Here is a 17,916-nt window from a genome sequence, read left to right as displayed (position 1 = left end):
GCCTCTCTACCTGGTAGAGGTGAAGTCCATGTGGGAAGAGTTCTGAGAGTTTCCAAGCCCTCCATTGGAAGGAGCAGCCCTGTCATTGCTGATGTCTCCCTTTTCTTGCATTTGGATGTTGACTTCATCATGGCAGACTCCGGATAATCTTCAGGTAAGACTTCATAGATATGAGAACCATCTTTACTTTCTAAAATTTTCCAGAATAGGAATCAAGCTAGATTTGTTTTTCATGAAACTTTTTATTTGGAGATAACTGTAGATTCACATTTTGTTGTGAGAAATAATACAGAACTACCCAGTTTCCCCCAATGGTAATTTGTGCAAAACCCCAGTGTAATGTTACAGCCAGATGTTCCCAGTGACCCAGTCAAGCAACAGAACATCCCATCCACACAGGATCCCTCCTGCTACTCTTTCAAGTCACTCCTACCTCCCTATTCTGTCCTCTGTGGTAATCACTATTCTGTTCTCTATGTCTGTAACTTTGCCATTTCAAGAAAGTTACATAAATTATCCTGCACAACGTTTTGGGACTGGTTTTTTTTCACACAGAATAATTCCCTGGAAATTCATCTAGTCAATCTAGATAATTTTTTTAAGTCACATGAAATCAATCTACTCCTCATTGGTCATAGCATACCAAACCCCAACCCTTATCCAGGGAGTAGAAGTACACTGTTTTTTAGGATATTTACCCTATGCGATCTCAAACAGATTTTAGACATGCTAAAACAAGACTATGTTCTTTCAGGGAACCTGTGTGCAGCAAGAAAGACTGAGGACTAGGCCACTATGATATTCCAGACTCTGCATTTTCACTCTGATAAAACTGAATGTAAGAGGCACAGTAGTTGAACGTTTTATTGTCATTAGATACTACATTTGATTTTTCTGTCTTAAATGTAAAAATTTAAAGAAAAATAATGCGTGGATGGCTTTTTTCTTTCTTTGAATAGTCATGGACTCATAAGTTTATTTTTTAAAAATTTTAGTTTATTTGTTGTTAGGTTTTATATAATGTATGCTTTAAATTGAAGGTAGGATCATTAAAGTTACCTCAATTATCAATCCTCATTACCTCAAGAATCATTCAATTCTTACAACCCTGTGAGACTGATTTTTCCCTCTACTCTATAGATGAGGTTTAGCAAGCTTAAGTAATTTGTTTCTGGTCACCTAGTAAAGAATTACAGAGTATGGAATCAAACCAGGTATGTTTATGATTTCCAAGTCCCCAATTCAGTGAGAATCCCAGAGCTACACGTACAACAAAGGAAGAAACTTGTTATTGGTTCTTAGTAAACTGTTTTGATCACATACCAATAATAATAACTCAGTTTAGGAAAACAGATATGCCAAAAAATATTGTTAATGTTTGTGTGACATACAACCAAAGCAATACTTTTTTAAAAAAAAAAAAGGACTTTTAAAATCATCTGGTTTTAGCAAGTAAAACTTCATTAAGTAGTTTCAGCATACCTCTAATTAAGGGTTACAATTCATGTTAATATCAAACATACTCGTGACATGTAGAGTTAGCAGTGCATTTCTTCCCTAGATATAGGACATGATAGCATAATGAAGACCTCAAAAGAAAAACCTTCTCATAGCTGAACTTTAAATTCCATATTTTTCTATCAGCTCTTTTGCTTTAGATATATAGGCACTCATGGCATCTTCCTTCGACTGCCCTAGAAAGACACAAAACAGATTATCTTACGGACTGATGTATTGGGAAATTAAGAAAGCTTACTTCACTTATTTAAGAATTAACAACCTTTTTGGAAGTTCCACGCTTCCCATTTCGCCTTGCCTTTTAAATCTAACATTTCTGGACACTCTGCCAAAAGAAGAATAGATATATTTTCAAGTTTACTTTTTACTCACTGCTTCTATAAAAATTGCTCAAATGAAATGTATTATTATTTTTACATATGATATATATACACACATATATACACATATACACACACATACACACACACATATACAATACCAATATTAATATCTCCAACTATAGATTGTTTGTAGATCCCATAGAGTTCTTTCAGTTCTTCATCATCTGGTCTTGTTTTCAGCTTCCTCACATCTTTTGTGATCCTATCAAAATCAGCCTAGAACACAAAAGGAAGAAAAGGCCAATAGTGCCTTCACTAACTTTCAGCAGGCTTATCTATTTTGCAGGTATTTTACCACCAGATAGTAGGAACTTAAAAAGAAAGAAGAAGGTTTCAAACAGAGCTATTACTGGTCCAGTTCTTCCAGTATTATCCTAATTTATTTTAATTTATGGATCCCTCTCCTGGTACTTACCCGATATTCAGACAAGATATGGAGAACCACATAAAACCGTTACTAGTGAAAAATTCCTCCTCAGCATGGAGCCCAGTGCAGGGCTTGAGCCCACAACCCTGAGATCAAGAACTGGGCTGAAATCAAGAGCTGGATGCTTAACTGACTGAGCCACCCAGGTGCCCTAATATTGAAAATTCTTAATTTTTTTTTAAAAATTTAAATTTTATTTAATAATTTAAATTAAATTAAATTAAATTTTAATACAATTTAATTTTTTTTTAAATTTTCAGAAAATTTTAAAAACTAAAAAAGACATAAATAAATGAAAAATACTCTGTGCTCATGTACTGGAAGAAGTATTCTTGTTTAAATGTGAATACTACCGAAAGCAATATACAGAGTCATGGCAATGAATCCTTATCAACATTCCAATGGCATATTTTACAGAAGTCAAGAAAACAACCTTAAAGTTCATACAGAACCACAAAAGACCCTGAACAAACAAAATAATATTTTTTTAAGATTTTATTTATTTATTTGACAGAGAGAGAGATCACAAGTATGCAGAGAGGCAGGCAGAGAGAGAGAAGGGGAAGCAGGCTCCCCACTGAGCAGAGAGCCCAATGCAGGCCTTGATCCCAGGACCCTGAGATCATGACCTGAGCTGAAGGCAGAAGCTTAACCCACTAAGCTACCCAGGCACCCCCAAACAGAACAATCTTGAGAAAAGATAACAAAGCGGGAGTCATGACATGTCCTGATTTCCAGCTATATTACAAAGCTTTAGTAATCAAAAGGGTATGGTATTGGCCTAAAAACAAATGGATGAATGAAACAGAATAGATAGCCCAGAAATAAAAGCATGCATATATGGTCGATTAATTTATGACAAAGGAGCCAAGAACAGAGAATGTGGAAAGGTGAGTCTCTTCAACAAATGGTATGTGACAACCTGACAGTCACATACAAAAGACTGAAACTGGACCACTGTCTGACACTATGCACAAAAACCAACTCAAATGATTTAGTGTCAGGTCAAGTAAGACCTTTTGTTTAGATTTGCTTAAATGTAAGACATAAGTCCACAAAACTCTTCAACAGAAAACAGGGGGGTTAAAGAAAGAAAGAAAGATAGAAAACAGAGTGGGTAAACTCCTGGACACTGGTCTGAGCAACGATTGTTGGATCTGACACCAAGAGCAAAGGCAACAAAACAAAAACAAAAATAAAAACGTGAGACTCCATTAAACTAGAAAGCTTCTGTACGGTAAAGAAAACCATCAACAAAATGAAAAGGCAACCTATGGAATGGGAGAAAATATTTGCAAATCATTTATCTTTAAAAAGAAGTGGTTAATATCCTAAATATATAAAGAGCTTACACTACTCAATAGCAAAAAGGAAAATTCAATTAAAAATGGGCAAAGGAACGAAATAGACATTTTTCCAAAGACATACAAGTGGAGGTGATCTGATGCTGCATGGGTCATGGTGCAGCTCCAGCCTTGTACATCCCACACCCCTGCATCAATGATGGTGGAGGAGGGCCAGCATGCCTGGGGTGGGGGAGGAAGGCAGAGAACCACAGGGAGGGGAAGGAGGAGGTAGGGGGAGAAGGCAAGAGGAACACCACCTGGGGGAGGTGGAGGCGGCACAGTGCCACCTGTGGGGAGGCCTTGTGCCTGGGTGGGCCTTGCCTGGGCAGGGTTGGGGAGGTACAGGGAAGAGAAGGCAGAGCACCACCTGTTGGTCCAGCAGCCTAGTAAAGCTTGTTGGGGAGGAGCTGACTGATCAGCACCCAGGAAGAAGCCCAAAGGGGAGGAACAGGTTGGAGATAAAGCACTCCTGAAGAAGATGAGCTGTTTATCCAACAAAAAAACTTCCAGATTAGACCCTTGAGACATTAACTACAGCTGGACAGACTAACATAAGGACATCATCAGAAAAGTTGAAAGAAATTCATTTGCAGAAGAAAAACAAAGGATGTGAAAAGGAAGTGATTCCAAGAAAGCTGAAAAAGTACAAAAAGTACAGTCTATGGGCCAGATTAAAAGCCACTTGGCTCTAAGGCTAGAAGATCAAGATTTGAGAGATTCAAGGCAATAAGCAGCAAAAGGCTTTAGAGAATTTTTTACATGATCCCAGAACCAACAAAACTACTATAAATAAGGTCCTGTGCCTGGAAAATCTTGAAAATAAGAGGTTACCAGGGAAAAGGGCCGCTACCCAGTTTCTGAGTAATCCGTGGGGAGGCCAGAAAAAAACAAAATGCCAAGAGGTTTAAAAACAGTGGCTGGTCAGAAACATGAAAACTTCTAAGAAGTAATCCAAGCTAAATGAGAAATGAAAACATGTATGTTTTCAAACGTGTATGAGATTATTCAGTATAAAGAATTAGTTTTTATGAAAAAAATCCAACAAATCATTTATACATTTAAATAAATAAGTAAATAAAGACATACGAATGCCATGTGATTCAGTAATCCCACCTCTGGGTATATACCCAAAAGAAGCAAAATCCCTATGTCACAGTGATGCTGCCCCCCACCCCCCGCAACCCCGTGTTCACTGCATCATTGTTTACAACAGTTAAGACATGGCATTACAAGCTAAGTGGATGGATGGACACACACACACACACACATAATGGAATATTGTTCAGTCATAAAAATGAAGGTGATCCTAAAAAAAAAAAAAAAAAAAAAAAGAAGGTGATCCTGCCATTTGCAGCAACATGGATGGACCTTGGGAGCATTATGTGAGATGCGTGAGTCACAGAGACAAATACTGTAGGACCTCACTTACATGTGGAATCTTAAATAACTAAACTTAAAAAACAGAGGACAGATTGGCAGTTGCAAGGGGGAGGTGAAGGGTGAGGGAAGTGGGTGAATGTGGTCAAAAGGTGGAGAAAACAAATCTATCAAGAGAAATTTCAATATATGTTTCTTTTTATTTTTTTTTAAGATTTATTGATTTATTTGGGAGAGAATACCAGCAGACACCCTGTGGAGCGTGGAGCCCAACGAGGGGATGGATCGCACAACCTGGAGATCCCACAACCTGAGCAGAAACCAAATCAGATGCTCAACTGACTGAGCCACCCAGGCAACCACATCACAGTCTAAGAAGAGAGAAGGTTTGGATTTGAACCTGGCAGACTCTGGAATATGTGCCTTTAGTCACCATAACATACTTCTTGAAGAATCCTTAAAGGTTGGGGGGGTTGTCCCTGGGTGACTGAATGGGTAAAGACTCCAACTTTTGATTTTGGCTCAGGTAGTGATCTCAGGGTCCTGGGACCCAGCCCCATCTGGGACTCGTGCTGGGTGTAGAGCCTACTTGAAGATTCTCTCCCTCTGTCCCTCCCCCTTCAACCTCTAAAATAAACTTAAATCTTAAAAAAAAAAAAAAAAAGGAAGCCTTATTCCATGAAATTGTATCCAGATATTTTTTTTTCAAATTTTATTTTAGAAGATTTAATGATGAAAAAATGTTCCTAATATAGTCACAGGTACAGGAATAAAACTGTATATACATGAGTATAATTTAATCAGGGTGTGTGTATATATACACACATATGCACATGTGTGTACATACGCGTGCACATGCAAGTACATACAAGCACACACATACACACACACACACACATTTTTCACAGTACAAGAAAGTAATCCCTCATGCTAGCAGTGGTTATCACCTGCGTGAAGGAATTCCTAATAGTTTTCACTTATTTTATATTTGCTCTTTCCCCAAATTTCCCACCCTGAACATGTAATTTTTCGCATATCGGCAAAACTACTATTTTGTAGTTTTACAGATCTCTGCTGTTCAGAAAAACACTCGGTCTCACCAAGGAGCGAGGGTAGGCGGGTGGGGCCCCAGCCACCCTCGCCTCGCTTTTGCAGAGGGAAGGGGCAGGCGGAGCAGGGCTGCCTGGTCCCCCGGGAGCAAGCCGGCCTCCGCCCTCCCGGGGGCAGCTCTTACTTTGGGAGTAAGAGATCCCCGGGGTTCGCAAGTGTTGCCATGGGGAGCCCCAGGTCGCCGTCAACAGATGGCACAGGTGTGGTCCCCACTGCAATGAGGGGGCGCTCGCGATGGCGGTGGGAGTGTCCCCGGGGTCACTCCGTACAACTCCCGGTAGTGGCGGGGTTGGGGGGGGTGACTCAGGGAGCGAGGACCGCGGGCGACAGCTGTCCCAAGCTCCAGTTCTGACTCGCCCGCCACCCATGGGCGTCACGCCTGCCCCATGCCCACTCGAGCTCTTCCCATTGAGGACGAAGCCCGCTCGTGGGGCTTCCGCACCCTTTGACTCACCTGCAAAGACATGGTGACACCCACTCAGCTACTGCCGCACTCCTGAGGCGCTGGTCCCTGGAGCTCCTGCAGCGGGCGTCCTTAAATGGAAGCGAACCTCCGCCCGCCAGTCTCCCACTGGCTGCGCTGTGGGCCAGGCCGCCTCCCATTGGTCACCAGTTCTGGGGGGCGGGGATAAGCGGTGAGTGTCACCTGCCCTGTCCCCAGCGCCTGCCTGCGCCTCCCAAGCCCCCCAGAGGGTTGTCTGCAGCCAGCGCCGCTGCAATGGGAAAAGCTAGGAGCATGGAATTTAAATGAGTTCCTCTCCGCTCTTGGCTCATTCCCCAGTTCTTTCTCAAGAGGTCGATTGCAGGAAATCCACAGAAATCTCCCTAGGGCACGGATCTCAGTGGGGATTCCTTTTTGTATTTACATCCCTCTGCCCTCTCCTTGAGTCCTAGAAACATGGATGGCAGGTTTTTTAGACCTCTAAAGTCTCCTCTCATACTTCTAGGCACACTTCATCAGGAGTGAAAAAAAAGCATCTTCTCTTTAAAAAGCAAAAACACACCTTGAACACGCGCTGCAACCACTCTGACGGGTTCTCAGTTATTGTAAAGACAGAGTGCGCACTATTCAATCCGACCCCATTCTCCGGGGCAACAAATCCAGTGTCCCTGAAAGTCTGCTGAAACACAGAAGAGGGTTGTGGTGCACAGATGATTAAGTTCTCAAAGAACTGGAACAGCATTTTTTTTAATTTATTTATTTCCAGAAAAACATTATTCATTATTTTTTCACCACACCCAGTGCTCCATGCAAGCCATGCCCTCTATAATACCCACCACCTGGTACCCCAACCTCCCACCCCCCTGCCACTTCAAACCCCTCAGATTGTTTTTCAGAGTCCATAGTCTCTCATGGTTCACCTCCCCTTCCAATTTACCCAAATTCCCTACTCCTCTCTAACGCCCCTTGTCCTCCATGCTATTTGTTATGCTCCACAAATAAGTGAAACCATATGATAATTGACTCTCTCTGCTTGACTTATTTCATTCAGCATAAGGAAGATGTGGTCCATATACACTATGGAGTATTATGCCTCCATCAGAAAGGACGAATACCCAACTTTTGTAGCAACATGGACGGGACTGGAAGAGATTATGCTGAGTGGAACAGCATTTTCTGATCAAAGGAGTTCATTTCCGACTCTTTCAAGAAAACTTCTTGGAGCGAAATGACTGGAAGACCTGACAAATTCAGGGTTTAGAGAGTTACTCCTCAGAAATGTCTAACATATAACAACGCACGTGGTGGAGAAGAAAGGCTCTCAAACATTTTAGCTTGTTTTTGCATAGAACTACATTTTAAAAATATTTGCTTGGGGTGCCTGTGTGGCTCAGTTGGCTAAGAATCTGCCTTCAGTTCAGGTCATGATCCCAGAGTCCTGAGATGGAGTCCCACATAGAGGGTCCCTGCTCGGTGGGGAGTCTGTGTCTCCTGGTCCCCCTTGCTTGTGTTCTCTCTTTCTTTCTCTCAGATAAATAAACAACATTTTTTAAAAATATATTTGCTTTACCTTTTCACGCAAATCCTTTGGTTTTTTTAAATTTTCTCCTCCAAAATACTTTCATGGTGTAATAAATGAATTTCCAAGTAAAAGACAGAAAGCGAATGTTAGCAAAACGTACTGGCCAGGATTTTTTGGTTTTTCATTTTTAAATTTGCAGCTGAGTGGACAGACACTGTGGGGGTACAAAGGCAAATGGCAACTTCAGAACAGCGAGTGCTTTCTCTGCTGAGGAAGCCCTAGCAGTGTTTCAGTAGGGAAATACTCCGAGTGAACTCCAGTATCTGTCTGTGTCTAGAGCTGAAATATCTGGGCCTTGTAGTCATTATAAGAAATCAGTAAAAGGGAAAAGGGAAGTCACACTGTGCTCTGTTTTATTTTCTGTCTAGAATGTTCTTCTCAGAACTCTTTCAAAGCATGTTCTTCTCTTGAGTTGCCCTCCTATGAACAGAAGCTAGAACCATGATGTCTTATTCTGCAAAACAAAAAGAAAGAAAAGACAATGGAAATATTGATGTCTTCTGCCCAGTGATAGTTTACTAGGTACAGTAAAAACCCAGCTTTCCTTAGGGAGTGAGTCAATGTGGACAATCAAGTTCCTTTTTTTTTTCCTTTTTACTATTTATTTAATATTGATTATAATCCAATATACATACATCTATATATATGTAAAATTATAAAACTAAAGGGCATGTTTATGAACCTACCACCAGTTTAAGACATAGAACATTACCTTTACCTTTGTGACTCTCCTGATTTCATCCCATCCTATCTTCCTTATTCATTCTTTCATTCACTGAAATAGTTATTGAGTGCCTAGTATGAGCAAGGCACTGCTCATTCTTTAAAAACATTAGGGAACAGAACAAACAAGATCCTTCTCCTCACATTACATTCTGGTTGGGGATTACAGACAATAACACATATAATAAGAAAATTACATCATCTATTAAAATATATGCTATAAGTGCTATTTTTAAAAAGAGCAGAGCAAAAGAGGATGTCTTGGATCTGTGGGATGGAAGAGGTGACATGCAATGGTAAATAGGGTAGTCAGGTAGGTGTCTTTGAGACGATGACATTTGATTAAAAGCTTGAAGGAGGGTAAAAGAGCTGACCCTAAGAACTTCCCTTTCAAATGCAGCCTCTTCTACAAAGGCCCTAAGAATGAGCTTCCACAGCAGATGTGAGGAACAGTAAGGGGCCAGATTGGCCAGAGCAGAATAGAAGAGGTCAGAGAAGAGAAGATGGAGACCATATTGTATATGGCCTCACACAAAGGCATTTGGTGTTAAGTGGGAGTGAAACAGAACCGTTGAAGAGTTTTGAGTAAGATCTGACACGATATGACTTAGTTTTTAAAAAGGATCATTCCGGGGAATGCCTGGGTGGCACAGTAGTTTAAGTGACCTACTCTTGGTTTCAGCTCAGGTCGTGATCTCCAGCGGTGGGACTGAACCCCACATCAGGCTCAGTGCCAAGCTGCTTGAGACTCTTGCCCTCCACCCCTCACTGCACTCTCTCTCTCAAATAAATAAATAAACAAGTAAATCTTTTTTAAAAATTACTCTTGTTGCTGTGTTGAAAAGAAACTATAGGGGAACAAGGCTGGCAGCAAAATCCTTACTATAATTAGAATCCAGAGTACTTATGGGTGTCTCACACTCAGGGGGTAGTGGGGGAGGGTAGCTAGTGAGAAGTATTTCAGATCCTGGATATATTTTGAAGTTTGAGTCAATGATAGTCTCCAGTAGATTCTACATGGGTGTGAGGGAAAGAGATGAGTCAGGATAATTCCAAGATTGTGGGCCTGAGTAACTGGAAGGTCCACTGGTGGAGGAGGTTTGGTGAGAAGCAAAGATCTAAAGTTTTGTTTTGGACATGTTACTGTTGAGACATCAGACATCTAAGTGCAGATGTCAAATAGGCAGATGGATATCAAGTCTAATCTGGGCTGGGCAACTAGAGGTGGGACTCATGAACACAGAGATAGTATTTAGATCCTTCAGACTGGATGACCCTAGAAACTGAATGGATAAAGAGGAAGAAAGAGAAGAGGACTGAAGACTGATCCATGGGAGTTTGCAACATTGCAACACTTCAAAGAGCTTGGAAAGAAAAGGAAGAACGAGCATATGAGACAGAGAAGAAGTGGTCTTTGGGTGAGAGAAAAACCAAAAGAATATAGTATGCAGAAGTATATCAAATGAGAAAGCATGACAGGTTAGACATGGACAGAATTATCGATTGGATTTTCGTCTTTGTCAAGATCACGGATGACACTGACAGAAGTTCAGTACAATGGTGGGGGGGTGAAGGCTGATTAGAGTGGGTTTCAGAAAAAATGAGAGGCAATTTTTGTTTGTTTGTTAAAAATTTTATTTATTTATTTGTCAGAGAGCAGCAGAGAGAGAGAGAGAGAGCACAAGCAGGGGGAGGAGCAGAGGGAGAGAGAGAAGCCGACTCCCCGCTGAGCAGGGAGCCTGATGCAGGACTCGATCCCAGGACCCTGGATCATGACCTGAGCCTAAGGCAGATACTTAACAACTGAGCCATCCCGGTGTCCACATGAGCGGCAATTTATAATAATTTTGGGGGGACTCTCCCTTTGTTTACCTCTCCACCTATGTCAAACTGTCTTTATTAATAAATCCTATCAATTTTGTTCATCTTCATGAAGGGTTATTTTGGCACTTTGCTCTTCCCTATAAATTTTAACATTCATGAGTCAAGTTCCACAAAAGAGAATTCTTGAATTTTTCTTGGCATTGCGTTGCAAAGCTATATTGGTTGTGTGTGGGTGGAGAGGCTGATATCTTTGTCACACAGAGATTCACTATTCATGACTCATGTATCTTTTTCAATCAATTTCCTTATTTATGTTTTCAGACCGTTGTCTAATTTTCTCCCTTGAAGATCTTGTACATCTTACATGGACTAATTTTTTTCATTTTTTAAAAAGACTTACTTATTTAGTTTAGATAGGGGGAGGGGCAGAGGGAGAACATCTCAAGCAGACTCCCCGTTGAGCATAGAGACCAATGTGGGGCTTGATCTCATGACCCTGAGATCATGACCTGAGCCAAAATCAAGAGTTGGACACTTAACTGGCTGAGCCACCCAGGCACTCCATGTGAATTTCTTTTTAAATAACTTTATAATTTTTTATTATGTTAGATGGAGTGTTTTTAAAAATTTCATTGTTTGTCATTTTGTAACTAGTACAGAGAAAGGGAATTCATTCCAACAACTTTGATAAATCTTTGAAGTTTTAATGATTTCTCAGTAAATTATTTTAGGCTTCCTATTTAGCAAACAATAGTCTATGAATAATGACAGTTTCATTTTGTTCTTTCCAATCCTCAGATCTTTCTTTTCCTTGTTTTTTGCACTATCCAGTACCTACATATAATAATGAGTGGAGTAGTAGTATATGGTTTCTTAAAGGTAATGCTTTCGGAGTTTCACCATCAAATGTGGTATGCTCACTGCAGCTGGCTTATTTCAGTATATATATAAATATAAATAAATAAATAAATATATATATATATATATATATATATATATATATATGTATGTATGTTAAGGAGGTTTCTTCCTATTTGTAGTTTGGCAAAATTTGTTCCCATGAATGGATGTAGAATTTTGTCAAAAGCTTTTTTATCCTCTACTGGGATGATCATATTGTTTCTCCTTTAATCTTTTTTATTTTTTAGATTTTATTTGTTTGTTTGAGAGATGGAGCAACTCAGGCTCTATCCCAGGACATTAGGATCATGACCTGAGCCAAAGGCACTTAGCCAACTGAGCCACCCAGGCACCCTTCTCCTTTGATCTTTTAAAGAAATGGCTTACATTAACTCATTTTTCAATTGCTAAACCAACCTTGCATTCCTTATTAATCTCAAGCTTACCTTGACGAAATGTTTCTCTCTTTTTAAATTACTAGATTGTGGGCTATATTTTGAGAGTGTTTTTCATCCATGTTTACTTTGTAACTTCCCTTCCTTAGACTTTTATATATTTATTTTCTCTGTATCAGCATGATGCCAGTGCAGAAAACAAGTCGGGAGAGCATCCTCCCTTGACTGTATTCTGGAATGGATTGTGTTGAATGGAGAGGATCACAAACGACAGAAGGTCACACCAGGGCCAGTGACACTTCAGCTGATTTTCCTCTTGCTGCCTCCTCCACTTCCAACCCCTGTGGTTAAGGCCACAGCCGAGCACAGGCGAAGACCAACTACTTTATTGCACCCACTCTCCACTTGGAGTCAAAGTGTCATAGCGTTGAGCGTGCGAGCACATGTCGGTAACACCACGCTTTCTTACCATAAACGCCGAACTATTTTTGGCACTACATGTAGCTCCAGTGAAGCTCTCAGTGAAAGTCACCCAGGAGATTTTTCCCCGAATTACCTGTTCTGGGCTCCCCTACCTTGCCAAGCTGCCTTCTGGAAACACCAGCTCCCCTCCCCCACAAGCACCGCAGACCCCTGGGGTCCCTGGGCAAATGCAAACGAGGTGGTGGGGCTTCTGCAGTCTTGCCAGGGGAGGGGGTGCGGTGGCCTCTTCTCCTTTTGTCTCTCAGGAGGCTCCTGGACACCAAGTCAAGGTTAAGGGGCTGTGATTTGGGAGGCAGTGGTTTTCAAGGCCACAGGGGCACAGCTGGCTCTCCACTTAAATGGAACTCCGTTGAGAGTTTGGACCCCCTCTGTCCACTGCGCAAAATCCCCTTGGCCGGCAGGCCCCACACACCCAGCAGCAGCACAAATTTCTTGCTCAGCCCGGACTGGCTACTGTTTGCTGGCAGCACAGGGCGGGCCTCCTGTACCTTCTAACAGGGCTCCATGAAGTTCATGCTTTTAATCCTTCCTGTCAAGTGTAGAGAGCACCACTTGGCCTCCCCACATGTTTCCTTTAACACAGTTTCTGCTCCCATCCTGGGAGGTTTGAGTGTCTCCTGTGTCTGCTCTCAGGTTCCTCTGGCAAACCTGAAACACAGATGTCTCAGTACAAACTTGAACCTGAACCTGCTGAAGTTCCCAGGAGCTCCCTGCAGGCCATGGCTGTTATCAGAAGAAGTAGGGAGTGGCTCACCTGTAGGAAGTTGCCTGGTGGAAGGAATTTCCTTTGGACACAGCATGGGGGGATACTGGTTCCTTCTGTGGCATGGCTTCTGATGTGTGGGTGGAAGAAGGGGCCAGAGGGACTTAAGTCTGTGGGAGTCTGTGCTGGGCCGGGTCCCCTTATAGGTCCCCTCTGGGGACACAGCCCTGAGGCCTGGTTGGTATGTGGCACATGGATCCCTGGTGCAGATGGGGTCTTGTTGGGAGATTGGGGTGCAGTGCTGGGGTGTGGAGGAGAGCAGAGTCCGTGGAGGCCCTGGGCTCTGGCAGGGTTAGGCCGTCCAGCTCGGCTCTCTTGTGACTTGGGAGCAAATAGGTGGCCATCACTTTGTTGCCCTTACGACCCATCGGTGAGTCTTGGATCTCTCCCCTGTGTGACACACAGACACCATCAACCCAGCCCAGCTTCCCTATAGTCAAGGAGTGGCTCCACATAAGGCTTTAGTCCCTCACCATGACCCATATTCACAATGGATCCTGAGTTCCAAAGTGCTCTCTTGCTGGGACTGAGAAGGAGAAATTTCTTGAGCAGTTTTTTGCCTTCCCTGGAATGTAAAGAGGGATACGGTGTATTCCATGAAGGGGTCCGCTGACTCGTGTCTACACCATGGCCGTCAGATTCCACAACTCCAGGCTGGTCCATCTTATTTGGCCCTGGAAGAGTTCCAGGGCAGCATAAGGGGCAGGGGGCAGTGCTGCCAAAGGAAGTATCCACTTGTTCCCAAAGGTGAACTCTTACAGGGGCCAAAGTCTTCAAACTTCATTATCATATCAGCATCCAAGAGTAGGTGTTGTCTTTAACTCTATGAACAACACACTTCTAGGGACTGTACCCACAGAAATTATCTGACAGAATTTGCCTGTGGCCTTTCTTAGAAACCTCCATGAGCCACTAGGAACTCAAGCACCTCTCTTTCACTGGAGTACTCCATGACAAGGCAGAGGGCTTACTCAGTCCGGATCACTTTAAAATTATTGTTTTGGGATGGTTCAAGGCCTTCTTCATTCATTTTTTTTAAAGATTTTATTTATTTATTTTACAGAGAGAAATCACAAGTGGACGGAGAGGCAGGCAGAGAGAGAGAGAGAGGGAAGCAGGCTCCCTGCTGAGTAGAGAGCCCAATGCGGGACTCGATCCCAGGACCCTGAGATCAGGACCTGAGCCGAAGGCAGCGGCTTAACCCACTGAGCCACCCAGGCGCCCCTTTCTTCATTCTTATTTCACAGGACAGTCTGTAGTTTGGAGGAGTTCTACTAAGCCTTGTCACTGATCTTTTTTTTTTTTTTTAAGATTTTATTTATTTATTTGACACAGAGAGAGATCACTAGCAGGCAGAGAGGCAGGCAGAGAGAGGGAAGGAAGCTAGCTCCCAACTGAGCAGAGAGCCCAGTGTGGGGCTCAATCCCAGGACCCTGAGATCATGACCCAAGCCAAAGGCAGAGGCTTAACCCACTGAACCACCCAGGTGCCCCACCTTGTCACTGATCTTAATGACTACTTCTTTCCTAAGGCAGGATGTGCCAAGCCAACTTCATCTTGGTCAAGTTACACTTGGTGATGACCTGGAGGGCCAGTGACTGCCCACACATATCTCCTCCTCAGCAGAGAAGGCTGAGATGCCCAGGAGCATGGTGGACTTTACTAATGACCTCAGAGTCAAGGCATCCCAAGGTCAACTTAAAATTGGGAGAAGCTGGTGAGAAGCTTGGCCCACAACACCTCAAGAGAAAATAAATTCGAGTCCACCTGATGAACTGATCTTTATAATGGAATCAAAACACAATGCCTGACAAGCATACAAATAAACAAAACGAAATACTAACAAACTAAATAAAAAGGGTGAAAAAAATTTTAAAATGAAAATGAGGAAAAACAGTAATGAAGAAATGAAAATGAGAAGAAAAAAGAAATTAAAGGAAAAATTGAGTGGCATTAAATACATTTGTAATGCTGTGTAGCCATCACCACTATTTCCCTAATATTTTCATCCTCCTAAATGGAAACTCTGTACTCATTAAAGAATTTATCATTCCTTTCTCTCCTCAGTCTTAGTAACCTCTATTCTACCTGCTAGCTCTATGAATTTGTGTAGTCTAGGTATTTGTGTAATTGTACAATATCTGTCCTTTGGCAACTGGCTTATTTCATTTAGCATAATGTTTTTCAAGTTCATCCATGTTGTAGCAGATGTCGGTACTAAGTCACACTGGCACTCCTGCTGTTTTATTTCTTTTAAAGATTTTTAAAATTTGTTTCGAGAAAGAGAACACGTGCATGTGTGTGCATGAATGTGGGGGAAGGGCAGAGGGAGAGGAAGAGGGAGAGAAGCAGACTCCCCACTGAGCACAGAGCCTGACATGGGGTTATCACCACCCAAGCCAAAATCAAGAGTGCTCAACGGAGCAAACCATCTGTTGTTTTACTTCCCCATGTCCTTAAAATTTTACTTTCTGCTCTTTTTAACTTTCTTAAAGATTTTATTTATTTATTTGACAGACAGAGATCACAAGTAGGCAGAGAGGCAGGCAGAGAGAGGGAGGAAGGGAAGCAGGCTCCCCGCCAAGCAGGGAGCCTTATGTAGGGCTCCATCCCAGGAGCCTGGGATCATGACCTGAGCCCAAGGCGGAGGCTTTAACCGAATGAGCCACCCAGGCATCCCCTACTTTTCTACTGTTAAGGTCATGGATAATCTTGAAAAATAAATTACTTGTTTCCCTTTTTTTCTTACTTAACATTTTACGTGAGGGAAAGATAATGATATGGATGCAATGGGAGTCACCTGGGGGTAAGATATTTGTATCAAAAGTTCAATGATTACATAATAGAGTTGAAGCTCTTAGTATGGGTATGAAACTTGTTTAACTGAAAGAAAAGTATTGAGTTTTTATCATATGCTCATTTAAATAAATTTTATAATGTATTTAGTTTGGTTCCTTATATATAGTATTTTCCTAGGAAATAAATTATTATCTTTTCATTTATAGAAAAATAAGTTTCTTTCATATTTCATATTTTCTGCAAAATAAGTATAGCAATATGCTACAGTTTTAAGAAACAGTTTGCTTTTGCAGTTTCTGGCCTCAGATTCCTCATGAAAAATCACAGTGGCTTCACATCTCACTCATAAAAATACTAAAATTGCCAGTGTACAAACTAATACAGGCATTGTGCTTAATATGTGGGCTGACTTATGCTTCCTTTATTGCTTCCATATGCAAGTGTCATAAAGTGCCATTTTGCACTTCTATCTCAAGACATTGGTCCCATTTCTAAATTTTGGCAGGCTTTTAATGAGAATCAATAAATAACAAACAAGGGCACTTTCAGAAGTTCATGAATTCATGAAATGATAGCTGGCCTTTTAACGGGTAAAATTATGTTAATGTTTACAGCACAGTTAAAACGAAGAAGGCTTTACATATATAATCAGAAGATCAAAATTTTGATACTGACAGACACAGTACAATATTGATGATGATGAAAATAAAAAGACTATTTCAAGTGCTCAATATGCAGGACATGCATGATGACTCATTAGGCAGAGAAAATTATTTCTGTCCATTAGAGAATTAGATTTTACACACATGGAAAAGTTGATTAGTTCACCTCAGAGTGGCTAGTTTCTAAAATTATAAAATTAATGAATGTATGAAATATTTAATTTCAACCATAAATATCTATGAAGAGAAATTAATTGTTCCATACAATAAAAGTTATTTATTTTACATGCAGGATCTATTATTAAATCCGAAATCATAATATATCTTTTGATAGTATTTTTTCATGGCAATTTTGCAGCAAAATTATAATATGGCTTTTCAGAAGTTATTTAAATGGAAAAATCTCACAATATAGCTGCACATATTGTTATTAAACTAATAATTTTTGTACATGTTAATTTTATGTTTAAAAGCACTTTTGAGGTTCATACAGTTGAAAGTTTGGACTTAGTCTCCCAAATTCATATTGTTGATATATGTAAGGAGAAAGATAATGACATATGTTGATTAGATTTAACGGCATTATATTAGGTAACTACCAAAATTATAGAATATCATATTAAATAAACTCAGCAAACCCCAGGTATTTTATCCATTATATACCACAGCATACAATATAAGATGTTTATCAGAATGCATTAATGAATACATCTGAGCTCATGATGTAATACTTTCTTATATTTAAATCAAATTCCAAGGTTGAGATTTTGTGTCATAGCATTGCATCTATTCTACCGCAAGTTCCATAACTGCAAAGATGACCTTGAAATGTTGGAAACATCATCAGTTAATGAAGTACAAATTTGTGTTTTTACAAATTAAAGACACTTCAGGTTTTTTTTTGTAAAACAGGGATAAAAATACTTATCTTATAGAGGGGATATGAAGCATCTTAAGGAAATGGCTTAAAGAGTTACTAAGTATATATATATATAGAGAGAGAGATAAATATAAAGTAGGTATATAACTAAAGATTTATTTGTAGATATATAGTATATAGTATTTGTGTGTAATATATTTGTAGATATATATTTATACACTCTCGTATGTATCCATATCTCTTTATAGATACATAGTATATATAGAGATACAGATATATAATATATAAGGAGAGCTATCTAG

General features: G+C 40.7%; 1 protein-coding gene and 1 pseudogene across 1 annotated transcript; one reads left to right on the top strand and one right to left on the bottom strand.

Moving 5' to 3' along the window:
* Positions 1-222: 222 nt before the first annotated feature.
* On the bottom strand, positions 223-6,667 carry LOC122889817 (acyl-CoA-binding domain-containing protein 7-like). The gene is made up of 4 exons (XM_044225236.1): positions 6,616-6,667; positions 2,000-2,117; positions 1,781-1,843; positions 223-1,694 (listed from the first exon to the last, which is right to left on the bottom strand). Exons 1-4 carry the CDS (start codon positions 6,625-6,627, stop codon positions 1,621-1,623), a joined length of 267 nt encoding a protein of 88 aa, XP_044081171.1. The 5' UTR covers positions 6,628-6,667; the 3' UTR covers positions 223-1,620.
* LOC122889677 lies at positions 3,209-4,691 on the top strand (annotated as a pseudogene).
* Positions 6,668-17,916: the final 11,249 nt, after the last annotated feature.

Source organism: Neovison vison, chromosome 11 (assembly GCF_020171115.1).
Source record: "Neovison vison isolate M4711 chromosome 11, ASM_NN_V1, whole genome shotgun sequence".
Lineage (NCBI taxonomy): Eukaryota > Metazoa > Chordata > Mammalia > Carnivora > Mustelidae > Neogale > Neogale vison.
The sequence above is the reverse complement of the archived record's forward strand: the minus strand, read 5'-3'. Positions and strand labels throughout refer to the sequence as shown.

Bases quoted from the DNA above. Each gene is read 5' to 3' on its own strand.
- LOC122889817 (XM_044225236.1), bottom strand. The intron at 1,844-1,999 runs GTATTGTATATG...TTCTTTTGGCAG, and splicing joins AGTTGGAGATATTAATATTG to AGTGTCCAGAAATGTTAGAT. The intron at 1,695-1,780 runs GTTGTTAATTCT...GTGTCTTTCTAG, and splicing joins AGCGTGGAACTTCCAAAAAG to GGCAGTCGAAGGAAGATGCC.